This window comes from Loxodonta africana, chromosome 11, assembly GCF_030014295.1.
Source record: "Loxodonta africana isolate mLoxAfr1 chromosome 11, mLoxAfr1.hap2, whole genome shotgun sequence".
NCBI classification, from domain to species: domain Eukaryota; kingdom Metazoa; phylum Chordata; class Mammalia; order Proboscidea; family Elephantidae; genus Loxodonta; species Loxodonta africana.
The window spans coordinates 64244870-64257826 of record NC_087352.1 but is presented as its reverse complement, the minus strand read 5'-3'; the positions used below and the strand labels follow the sequence as shown (position 1 = coordinate 64257826).

Below are 12957 nucleotides of genomic sequence, written 5' to 3'. Positions count from 1 at the left end.
TGGTTCTAGGTCACCTGCTTGGCACGTGAATCAACACTTCTTGTAACATGGTGTTTACCTCTTACTTGTTCTTGAATCTCTGTTCTACAAACTTAGCCTGGCCTATTTGTGTTACTGAGCATTCTAAACATAGGATTGGCTTATCCACCCACAAATTCATTGTTCAAAAACTATATTCATGCTGAACTGTCTTAAGCCACAACCTTACGCTCACATGTTTTCCATTTTTCTGTTGGTGTCAGTTTTTTCCTGTTATGGATTGAAAAAATATGTGTCAACTTGGCTAGGCCGTGACTTCTGGTATTATGTGGTTGTCTTCCATTTTGTGATCTGATGTAATTATCATATATGTTGTAAATTCTAACTTCTATGATGTTAAACAGACAGGATTAGAGGCATTTATGTTAATGAGACAGAACACAATCTACAGGATTAGGTTGTATCTTAAGTCAATTTCTTTTGAGATACAAAAGAGATTCAATGAGCAAGCAGAGAGAAGGACCTGCTACCATCAAGAAAGAAGAGCCAGGAGCAGAGCACATCCTTTGGACCTGGAATCCCTGAGCTGACAAATTCCTAGAACTAAGGAAGGATTGATGACAAGGAACTCCCCCCAGAGCTATCAGATAGAGAATGGCTTTCCCTGGAACTGGCTCCCTAAATTTGGACTTCTAGCCTCCTAGACTGTGAGAGAATAAATTTGTTTGTTAAAGCCATTCACTTGTGATATTTGTTATAGTAGCACTAGGTAACTAAGACAGTTGCCCTATATCCTTGACTTTTATATTGTGAAATTTTAGAATATCACTTAGTTTTAATTCACTAGGAACCTCATGTTTCACCCTCTGCATTTTCTTAAAGGTGAAAGAGGGAAAATAAATTTATAAACTTTTTTTAGAATTTGCTTCCATAGATATCATGGGAGAAAAAAAAAACAATGTTAGATATATTTTCTACACTCTAGGAATTTGTAATCATAATAAAAACCAAAAACCCGTAGCTGTTGAGTTGATTCCAACTCATAGGAACCCCACAGAACAGAGTAGAACTGCCCCATAGAGCGTCCAAGGAGTGCCTGGTGGATTTGAACTGCTGCACTTTTAGTTAGCAGCCATAGCTCTTAACCACTATGCCATCAGGGTTTCCATAATCATAATAGGGAGATAAAAAATACAAAGAGATAACAAGTTAAATACAAAATGCAAGACTTAAATAAGATTTTAATACAATAAAACCAGATGCTAGAAGTGCTGATGTAATTATATTTAGGTATGAAAGGAATAAGAGTCAGCAAGAATTTTAAGTGTCATAAAGGGGAGAAGATATGCTAGACTTGAGTAGACAGGGAAGATTTTAAGGAGGAGGAAATACTTGCACATGATCTACAAGGACAGATAAAACTGCATAAATTGAGAGAAAGGAGGAGCAAGCTCATGTTAGAATAGCTATGTGAGTAATACAGGGAGAAAGTCTCAAGACTTTTTGAGACAAAGGGTTAAATAATTTGTCTGGAGGATAGATGCAGACCTGGAATGATAGTTCAGGGTCTTTTTAGATCAGTGCTTAGCCCACACTGAGGGAGGGAAAGACAGAGGACAGAGAGAGAGAGAAAGAGAGAGAGAGAGAGAAGTTTAGAGTCTGAGAAGTCGTACATCAGGGCCCACTTAAAGTAACATTTTGGCAGCATCTCCGCTTTGCAACCTCAGTTCTGAATTTTCCCACTTGTACGTCACCTGACCACCTTTCCACTGACAAGATGTTCTAGACTCTCCACTTCATCCCCTCATCAGCCCTTCTTGGCTCTTGACTTCTCCCTGGTTCCAAAATTTTCACCCTCTCAAGCTTGACTCCTCTGTGCCACCCTACACAACAGCTGTCCCTTCTGATTACCTTGGGATGCCCTCCTTTATGACCAGTTGTCATATAGCCCCACATGTTTCAGAAATCAGTTTTGTGGATTTTAAATGCCAGTCTGTTGGCAATGGGGAGCTACTGAAGACATCTGAGCAGGAGAATAAAGAAGCAAAATGTTATCTCGGGATACACAGCCTTTAAGTGGTGTGGAGAACAAATGGGGGTGGGATGTGGTGGGTCAAAAGATGACAGGTGGGGACCAATTAGCTAAAGTCTTTAGAGTTTCAAATAACAATTTTTTTCCTGGGCTTGTAAATAATCTGATTTTTTCAATGTTAAAAAATCTACATGTGCTTAGTTTATTATTATTGTGGTCCTGCAGTCATTAAATATGACTCTTTTCATTTAAACATAGCAACATTGCTACTGGGAAGAACAAAGGGAACATATTATTATCAAAAATATTAAAACAACGTATGTATTGGGGAAATTAATTTCCATTCAAATTCAAGCATAGGCATGCTCCATTATAAACCACAGCTCCTTTAAGAAGGTGTCTTGTAGCTAATGTAGCAAGCAATTGTCCCCAAATCTTTTCTCTAGCAGGCAGTGGTATGTGTGTGTATGTGTGTATGTGTGTGTGTATGTTATGGACCAATTAGGATGAAGAAGGAGATTGTTTACCAGGGTAAGTGGCAAACCACCATTATTATTGTCACTGAAATTACCACTTAAAAGGCCAAAGCTGAAACTAATCAATATACGGCTATAGAGAGCAAAAGCAGGCATAGAGCAGGTGGATATACAATGTCGGGTTTACAGTACTCAACTCAAATTGTGTTTTTCTGGAACCCATTTGAAAGATCTTCTGCTACTACCTCTCCCACCCTACAGAGGAAAGTGGCCTTAGGTAGAAGTGTGGAAGGAAGAAAGAAAGGGAGGGAGGAAGAGAGATGGGTGGCAAATGTAATGAGGGTCTAATATTTTGGGCACTATGATCTGTATTTTTACTTTTATTTAATATTTCCTAATATAATCTACCCAGCAACTCTCTTAGGTAATTTTAATTAGTGTTATTTTATGATGAGAAAAATAAAGACTCAAAGAGCTCAAGTGAACTGTACAAGGTCAAATGCTATTATGGGCAAATAATTTAAAACAGAGTTATCCATTTATGTTACAAACATGATTCAGCATTTACTATGTGCCGGATTTTATTATAAATACTCTGTGAGTATGAGTCATTGCAGTGGCTATTGTTCTTATTCCCAATTTATAAATAAGGAAAAACAAAGCTGGATTTCCTACTATGCTCAAAGCTCCAGTTCATATTATTCTATCATAATATCATTCTGCAGATCAAGGGCAGATGAAAAACATGGCATGGTGAGTGGCAGAGTAGACAATGGTTTAGGGTCTCATCTCTGGCAATGGCTATGTCCTGACCAGTCACTACAGGCTCTAGGTTCCTGAGTAAATCACTCATCCTCTTCAAGCCTTGCTTTTCTCATCTATAAATTAGAGACAATCACCATGCCTACCCTGCAGGGTTTTGTGAATATTCAGTGAAATAGTGTATATAAGCACGTAGAGCAGAGTCAAGCAAGTGTAAGGCTCAAAAATGTTAGCCCTTAGTTTAACTATGCATTGGCGGGGGGCGAGGAGGTGGGGGGAGAAAGACATTAAAAGACAAATTGAAAGACAAATCGTTTGGACAAAAGAATCATCCCTACAGGATAATCTCTGTGAGTGACCATAGATTATCACATGTGAACACTCACATATTCTCATTTTAAAGTATATTAAGGGGACCGCTGCCCTGGTAAACTGTTTTAGGTTTTTTTTTTCATTCACTGAGTGGCTATCCAAACATTGCCTCCCTTATACAAACAACCTTCTTAAAAAAGACCTAAAGTCCTTCCCTCAACTGGCCACCACCACGATTGATCTAACTCATTAAAAATTCTTGTCGGGACATTCCATTGTGAAAACCCAAATTTTCTATACAATCTCTTTCCAGTTGAGACCTGGTCTTAACTCTGACTTTCTTTTCAATACAACACCTCAGAAAAGCCCATCAGGGCAGCTTTCCATCCCTCATACAAACTCCAGTAAGAATCAGGCATGTGCTCCTCCTAACCCTCCAAGTCACTTGGCAGGGACAGGATGCTCAAGGGGATGAGAGTATGTGGAAACTAGGACAGGTCAATATTGCCATGCTGGTGCTATGGTATTAGCTGGAGTCGGGTTATGGCAGGCAGAAAGGCCAGAAAGGGTTATCTGGCACAGTTGCCACTTAGCTAGTGCTTGCCGCCAAACCAGAAGAGCAGATGGCACTGCTTGGTGACAGTCATCAGAGAGCTGATGTTTATGAGCAAAGCTCAAGTGGCTGAGTTGATATCATTGATGCATTTTGCAAATAACAGCCAAATTCAGTGGTAAGAGCATTCTCTGTAATGAGTGTAAGCAATGCAGAGAACTGCCATTCATCATTGTTCACAGTCACAATTCCACCACACTGCAAGGCACACGCACAGAAACAATCAGTCACCACTCACGGCCTGATTTCTAATTAGGAGAGGCAGATTTTATTCTGGTTTAAAAGAGGCAGCATAGCCTAGTGAAAAATTCAGGGCTCAGGAAGTGAGGAGGCCTGGCTTATAGTTTCCTTGCTGTAGCTGACCCACTGAGCGACCTACGGTAGGTCTCTCTAACATCCTGGGCCACAGTGTTCATTGCTTTCAAAATACCGTGTATACATCTCTATCCTTTTACCTACCACACTGCATTACAGTTCTGTATTTATGTATCTTTTTTATCCCACTAAACAAGATAAGAGTTATACCTAGTTCTTGGTAATTTCTCAGGGCCTGGTATAGGGAGGTCCAGGCATACACCCATGCATGTCCATGTATACACACACACACACACACCTTTTTTTTTTTAATTTCTTTGTGCTTTAAGTGAAAGTTTATAGCTCAAATTAGCTTCTCATTAAAAAATTTATATACATATCATTTTGTGACTGGTTGCAATCCCCACAATGTGACAGCACTCTCCTCCTTTCCACCCTGGGTTCCCTGTGTCCATTTGTCCAGTTTTCCTGTCCCTTCCTGCCTTTTCATCTTGCTTTTTTGCAGGAGTTGCCATTTGGTCTCGTATATTTGATTGAAATAAGAAGCAAGGTCCTCAAGTGTTATCACTGTTTTAGAGGCCTGGCAGTTCTACTCTGTCCTATAGAGTTGCTATGAGTCAGAATCAACTTGATGGTAATGGTTTTTTTTTTTTTTTTTTTTTTTGGTTAATCTTTTTCTGAAGAGTGGGCTTCAGGACTGGTTTCAGTTCTGAGTTAGCAGAGTGTCCAGGGGCCATAGTCCTGGGGGTACACACGTCTTTCTTGTATTTTTCATTTCTAATATACGGTTTCTAAGTTTACCAATTACTCTCTAATGTATGTATTTAGAGAAACTATTCTCCCTCAAATTGGCACGAGATAGCTTTCAAAATTTTTCCTGATATATTCAATACCCTGTTTACTTTCATTATTATAATCACGGTTTTTAATATTTCCTTATAATTACTGAGTTACTTGATTTTTCAAGTTGATGACAAGGCCCATAAGGGATGTTGAGTAGATGTGAACACGTATGTCTTCAGTGCCTCCATATTGAAATATTTGGGTAAGAACTCTCCATGTCTCTCTTGCCCGTCTAATAATATGCCCTCATATTTGTATAGAAATTGAAAATTTTCAAGTATTTTGGCATACATGATTTTTTTGGTATTTACACACAGTTAAAGTTAGAACTTGGGTTAATTGTACCATCCTTTCAACAATAAAATAAAAATTCTCAGTGGGATAATGAAAATCATATAAGCATTGGACTTAGATATCTATGTATTGGCATCTTGGTTTCACCATTTAATATCCCTGGGTTTCCAGGATATTACTTTTTCTCTGTGGGCCTCAGTGTTCTCATCTATAAGATGGAGACAGTAATGCCTACTTCACACAACTGACGTGAGATGTGAATGAGGGATCAGTTGAATGTGATGGACCATTGGTCATTGGGACATTAGAGGAGTAAATGCGAGGAACTCAGCAACGTGCGGGTCATTGTCAGGGATCAGTACATGCTCATTCATCTCCAGTCCCTTTCTCCGATACAGACGTAGAACTGTACTAACTCTCATCAATTTAAAATCTACAGAGTGCCCATGATTTTGGAAATATTGCCAATCAACAAAAACAAAAACCCAAACCAAACCCATTGCTGTGGAGTCAATTCTGACTCATAGCAACCTTATAGGACAGAACAGAACTGCCCCAAAGAGTTTCTAAGGAGCATCTGGTGGATTCAAACTGCTGACTGTTTGGCTAGCTGGTGAGATCTTAACCAGTACGCCACCAGGGCTACATCAATTAACAAATCTGCCCGAATTTTGCTCTCAATTGTTAATTGAGTGAGTAAATACTAAACAAGTTTACTTTTGTACTGATCCCTTTGCAGACCTCTTACCTAATTCTTGCTAACAGAATTGCAGTGAGTGAACATCTTCAGTATAATTAGGGTGCTAACCATTAAGGATGAATGCAGAAGGCCTTGAATCTTGAAATCTATTTTCAGTTTTCCCTTGTTTATTTATTTTTTCTTTTTCTTTTGCAATTTTGAGGGTTGAGATAACACATGTCACCAAGTGACAATTGTTCAGCTTTGTCAGGCCCAGAGTTCTGCTAATGAGGTAAACCACAGAACTTCAGGGAAGTAAACGATTCACTTCATTGTTTGCCTTGATTTAATTCCAGTAAAGGCTCTATTTTCTACCTGTTTATACCATTTCACTGAGGTTGAAGGAATTGGTTTTTATGCTGCTCCCTGTTTACCTCAGGAAATATTGCTATTGCCTTCATTTTATGAAATACTGCTGCACAAAATTCTGAATTTATAAAAGAGACACGTTGCAAAAGAGTGTGGGGAGAGTATGATTGCTTATTTTACAAATGATTTTTCCCCTTACGAAGAATTCACAATGGATGCATTCTAATATATTTTGAGCTCTTCAATACATTTATAACATGTTTTCAGCTTATTTATTTTGTTTTGTTTAATTTTGCACAGCGTTCCTAAGATAAAAAAAAAAAAAAGTGTTCAGCAAATCTCAGGAGAGATTTTTTCCAATTGACCCCTGCAAAGGTACTAAGACATGAAGATGCCTTCTTGAAAAATTATAATCCCCTAACTTCATTCTTGCCTTTCTATGTGCTCTACCTTTTGAATTCTTTCTCTCCAACCCTAGCGCTCCCTATTCTTTTCCTTCTCAACCTCATGAAATCCCACTCATCATTTAATTGTTGTTGGTTCTGACTCATGGTGACACCGTGTACAGTGTTGCCCAGTCTTGGCCATCTTAGTGTCTTCCAAGGTAGGGAGCTCATCTTCCAGCATTATATCATGCAATATTCTTTTGTGACCCATAAGTTTTTAATTAGCTAATTTTCAGAAGTAGATGGTCAAGCCTTTCTTCTCAGTCTGTCCTAGTCTGGAAGCTCCGCTGAAACCTGTCCACATGAATGACCCGGCTGGCATTTGAAATACTAGTGGCATAGCTTCAAGCATCATAACAACAAGTAAGCCACCACAGTACAATAAACTGACAGGTGGATGGTGGCATCATTTAGTACACAGTACAAACACCCTGTCTGCTGTGATCCCTTCTCAATTTTAGCGTGCAGTTTTAATCACCCCTTCCACAACTCTCCACTCATAAACCTAATATAAATTTTTATTTTGTACTATGCATTATACTTCCCTTATGAGATGGTGAACTCCTAGAGGGCAATAATCATGTGTTGTATGTTTAGATTTCACCAAAGTAATTCTAATATGTGTCCTTGGGACCTGAGAAGAACATGTACTTCTTCTCTGATATTTGGATACTTTCTCTGCTTTTCCCATGCAATTTGACAGAAAAACAATTTAGGTTAGAAAACTGGGTTCAATTCCTATCTCTTACTTCCTTACTGTGCATACTTGGGCAAATATCTTAACATTTCTGAACCTCAGATACCTCACCTGAAACAGAAGAAGTAGGTAACCCAGTCATCTCCTTAAATTATTTTAGCATCAAATTAAGATCATGAAACAGAATAGGTAAAATGTAGCTTGGAAAATAAAAATTTCTTATTTTTGGATAAGATCTGCTGGATAATTTGAGTCTGTACTGAAATTATCAGATGTGAATCAGATGTGAACACAGGGAAAGCAAGCAGACACCAGCCATGCTCTATCACTGAGGAGCTGTCTTTACATACCAAACCACAGAGACAGAGAAAGGCCAATATTCAAAACAGTTTTAAGGATTTTCTAGACTTCATAAAACTCCTAAACCATAGCTATGGTTTTTTTTTTGAAGCAAGGGAAAGGATGGTGGGAATGAAGTAAGAGTGGAAGGAGAACTAATAATGTGTCTAAGTTACATCAAATTCATTGGACAATTGATTTTCTTTTGATTCAATTTTCTTGTGTAAAAATTGGGGTATAATGGAAAAACAGCATAAAGAGGGTCAAGTGTCAATGAACATCAACTCTTGGGGCCTCAGTTACCCCAGCTTTCAAACAGGTATCAGCTCCTTGAAGGCAGGGACTATTTCTTGTTTTTCCCTGTTTTCTCAGCATAACATTCTTGGACAATGGTAGGTATAATGTTTAATTATATTTATTGAATATAAGTGTATGTATAGTGTTTAATTATATTAATTTAAGGATTTAAAAGACATGAGTGTATAAATGAGAGTGTTAATCAAGAAGATAAACAGCCCCTCCAAATATAACATTTAAGAGGTTGGCATCACCAAGAGCTTTGGTTTCTTCTTAATAGTAAGTGGTGGAACTCTTTGCTTTACATCCCCAGGGTGTTAAAATTAATCTAGTATAGTTACATATAACGTCACAGAACTCTATAACTTATCAATCCTATGACCAGGCACAAGTTATTTACTTAGTACTCATTTTTTCCATCTATAAAATAGACATACCTAATCAGATTGTGATGAAGATTGACTACAAGCATGAAAAACACATAGCCCATCATCTACCCACAGATGATGCCTCATAAATGTTCATTTGCTTCCATCTTTTTTTTTTTTTCCCTTCCAAAGTACCTAGCACAGGGTCCATGAATGGAATGTGTTCAATAACTTGTTGGTTGATAACTCGTAGTTTCAAATTTCTCAACATAGTCCATGTATGTACCCACATATTTTAAATCTCATGGGAATCCCTGTTCCAGTGAAGTTGCAAATTGTTTCCAAGTTACCTACTCGCGTAAGTATATCTTAGTAAAATATGAACAGAAAAAAGCTAATTTTTCAATAGGCATAGGAACTCAAGATTTTATTCATTTAAAAATTAGGGTCACCATAAACTAAGTTTTTCATTCATGTTCTGACTTTCAGAACTGGAAACAGGTGGTGGCCTGATTCATCTTCTTCAGTTTTTTTCAGAGCAGCAGACCTCCCCTTGAAATTCCATCACACAACCCACTGTAATTGGCTTGTACAATCAAAGGCACTGAAATTGTGGGAAGAATAGCTAAAATGTACCTCTATTGATTCGGATCTTAAGCAGTACAAAAAGTGGCTTTTCAATTAAAAAAAAAAAGTTTTTAATTTATTTCAAAGCACACATTTTAACTTTCAAGAGAAGGTTAATATTGAGAATCACTACTCATCAATTTATATACTGATAACACCAGATAATCATCAGGGGAAAGTATTAAAGCTGAAGGGCAAGACGTGATCCCATCACTGCAATTCTGAACACTTGTCCATAAGGACATTTTCCAGGCATGGGACTGTAGTATGAGTAATATCTTCACTGGAGTAATAGCCACACAACTGGGTTTATTTACCCTCTTTTATTCTCAACCCTCTTTGAGGTGAGCTGGCATTTCCATTAGTCATAATCACACCGGGAACATTTTTGCTCTTTTTTTTATTGAGTTACGAACTGAATTCTTTTGGACAGACTAAAGGTTTGTGAGCAACCTACGCCATTCTGCCTGCCATTGCATTTACGTTGAAAATCCTTAGTTACTGGACTGGTGAAAATGATGAGTCAGTACATATAATACTGGGGAGAGGTCAAAATAGCAGAGCTTTTGTCACCTCCAGAATAAGCGTATTGTTGAAGGATGCTCCTGTTCAATAGCTCTCTTCTCCAAGTTCCACTTCTCTAGAGTAAAATAGACTAAGAACTAGCTGTGTTATTCCCACATCTCCCAAGCTCCTGGTAAACCAAGAAAACGCCAAGCCAGAAAACAAAGGTAATTCATGGGCACATTATAGGAATATTGCAGCATCTCTCTACCGACTCACATGTCAATGGGTGGAATGTCTGTGGACTGGCCTCCTGCTTTTTTCTTAAATCTATTTCTCTCTCGTATCACTATTTCATTCTGACTTATTGTTTCTTTCTTCTTCTGTCTGCTTAGCTATACTCTTTAAAAACATATCTTTCTTTTATATAGATTTTTCCCTCTTTATGCCTCCTCCTCTAAGCACTCACCTATTTTGATTCCTCCTCTGTTAAACTACTATATTAAAAAAAAAAAAAAAAGAAATCTTTTTGACAATTCCTCACTTGTACACAGTCAAAAAGCTTTTCACTTCACTTTTCCTTCTTAGGAAAGATGACTAGTTTTTCTCACTCTGACAGCCAGATCTTTTTATTTCTCCTTTTTGGTAATTCTTTTCATGGGCAGTGACAATGTTCATTTTATATCTCTTGCAATTTTTCTGACCTTTCATCTTTGCTGTCCACTAAACCACACTCCTCTTTCTCCTTCCTTTATTGCTCAACTCTTTTTTTATTTGTGGACCCAGCATCAAAGTCACAGGCTTCTTGGTTTCTTATGTCAAGAATTTTGGTCCCAACTTTGAATTTTTTTGTCAAGCACTAAGGCTATTTCAGTGTTTTGATAATTTTTGGGCATGCTAACTTTAATATTTCTTCTGTCTTTGGCATCCCCAAAGATGTATCACCAGTGAGGGGGAGAGTCTTCTTATATTTATATAAAAAGTTATAATTATGTTTATTTTCTACTGATATTCATAGCCCCAGGCTATCCAACATTTAATCAACCTGAACCACTACTATATCTCCATTTCTTTAATTTGCTATATTTCATTTTTTAAGTACCTCAAGAAAAAAGACCACTGATGACTTCTTTTCTTTGTGTACCAAAACAAAGTTATCACTCTCACCTTCACTACCACGGCGACTTACTCTTTTCTTGTAACTTTCCCCTTCAATTCAGTCAGCAGTGCAAAGCTCGGTTCGATTACCCTGCACAGGTCCTACAATAATACCATTCCTTAAACTGTTGTCACTTTCAAAAATCAACTTTACTCTTGACATTCAAAGGCCACACAGGCTCAGCCAGATCACAGACAAGGAAAGGTGATGGGAAGCTTTTCAATCAAAGAAATAAATACAATAATCAGCTCTGATAACCCAGTGCCTGTACCTGTATGTGTGTTTCTTTGAGTATTTATAGTACTTTCCTTATGTGAATATTTTAAGGATAGGAATAAGTTTTCCCCGTGTCATGGCTATTTAACAAATATAACGTTATTATTTTTTAAACAGGCACATAAACTAAGAGAAGATATTACCAAGCCTAAAATCAAAAGGCAAAATGATCCTCTTAAAGTTCTACATGTCATCGCCAGCTGTCTCTCCAATCTCCTGACTCACCAGCATCCCTTTAGCAGACCCTACACTTTGAAAAATCCTGCCAGATGCTCGGTGTTTAACTGCTACAACTAACCCCTGACAGTATTAACATTACCTTTTTTTTCTCCCTCTATCTCGCTGCATAAAGTTGCCTCGTCCCCGTCCCTCCTTCCCCAGCGTTTGGCATTAAAACTTACCGCTTTTACCAACTCCCCCTGCTCCCAGCATCACCACCTTGTACTCTCTGGACCCGCCTGATGCGCTGCCCGCGGAGCAGCTGGCTTCATTTTCTACCTCCATCTTACCCGAGGGACTGTGAGAAGAAAAAAGTCACCGGTGTCAGGTGCTTGCTCAGATATTAAACAACTCTAAAACTGTGTCAAAAGAAAGGTTTAGAACGCGGTGAGAACCATCAGCGTCGGGCTGGCTGCTGGTCCTCTGCTCCAGCGGGTCTCATAGCAACCACTTCAGTTGCTTCCAATAAAAATCTGGCTTTGACACCACCCTCCCTCCTTCCAATCCTTCACTCTTTCACGTCTCCCACGATCTCCTTCTCTCTTTCTCTTTTTCTTCCCTGCTCTGTTTCTTCCCCATTTTTGCTTCCTCTCTTTCAGTCTCCCTCCTTCCTCTTTCCTGCCACCGCCCCTCGCCCCCCCTCCCACCGCGGTCGTTAGAGGCACACAGACTTGGCTACCTTCCAGGCTGGGCTGCTAGAATGGAGTCAATCTGAGATTTAGTGGAAGATACTATAGTTACAGGTTCAATTCTATAGTTACAGCTTCAAATTCACTATTTTTTTGTTCTAACCAGTCCATTAATTCAGAAACATTTTTTTTTGTTGCTGATCTCCTAGCTCTCTATCACTGTCATCTTAAGCAGTTTTCATTCTGGGTAAAGGGATGCTACCAATTTAGGAGTGAAAAATAAAGACTGAAACTCAAGGCTGTTACGAATGGGTTTTTAGTGTTGTCGAGATAATACCCAGCTAACAGGAATTGCTTTAGCTCACTCAACAGTTGCAAGTCTACCATGAGGAGATATTTTATTTGGTCATTGTCATGTTATGACATGGATCATCCTTGTTTACACTAGGCTGTTAGAAGCTACCTAAAACACAAGGACCCTGTCAAGCATCAAACAGATACTCAACAAATATTTTGCTAGTAATTATGGCAGCATAAAAGATTATATAGGGGATTATTTTTCAAAATATTCAAACTCTTCCTCCCTATTTGAATTCTCTTAAGGTTTTAGTGTCTTTACTTTAATCTGAAGAGTTTCTAAACTATTGAAGTCTTAGGAGGCTTTCAGTATCCCCAATCATCATTGTCAGATCCTGACCTTCAAATAAGAAGATAATGTTCTG

The 12957-nt window shown here is 38.3% G+C and overlaps 1 protein-coding gene across 1 annotated transcript in view; it reads right to left on the bottom strand.

Moving 5' to 3' along the window:
• The window catches only part of RIT2 (Ras like without CAAX 2), a 399988-nt gene extending 387747 nt beyond the window's left edge, over positions 1-12241 (bottom strand). The window contains exon 1 of the mRNA XM_003406318.4: positions 11789-12241. Within this exon, the coding sequence (XP_003406366.1) occupies positions 11789-11891 (103 nt within the window). The 5' untranslated portion in view covers positions 11892-12241. The remainder of the gene's footprint in view (positions 1-11788) is intronic.
• Positions 12242-12957: the final 716 nt, after the last annotated feature.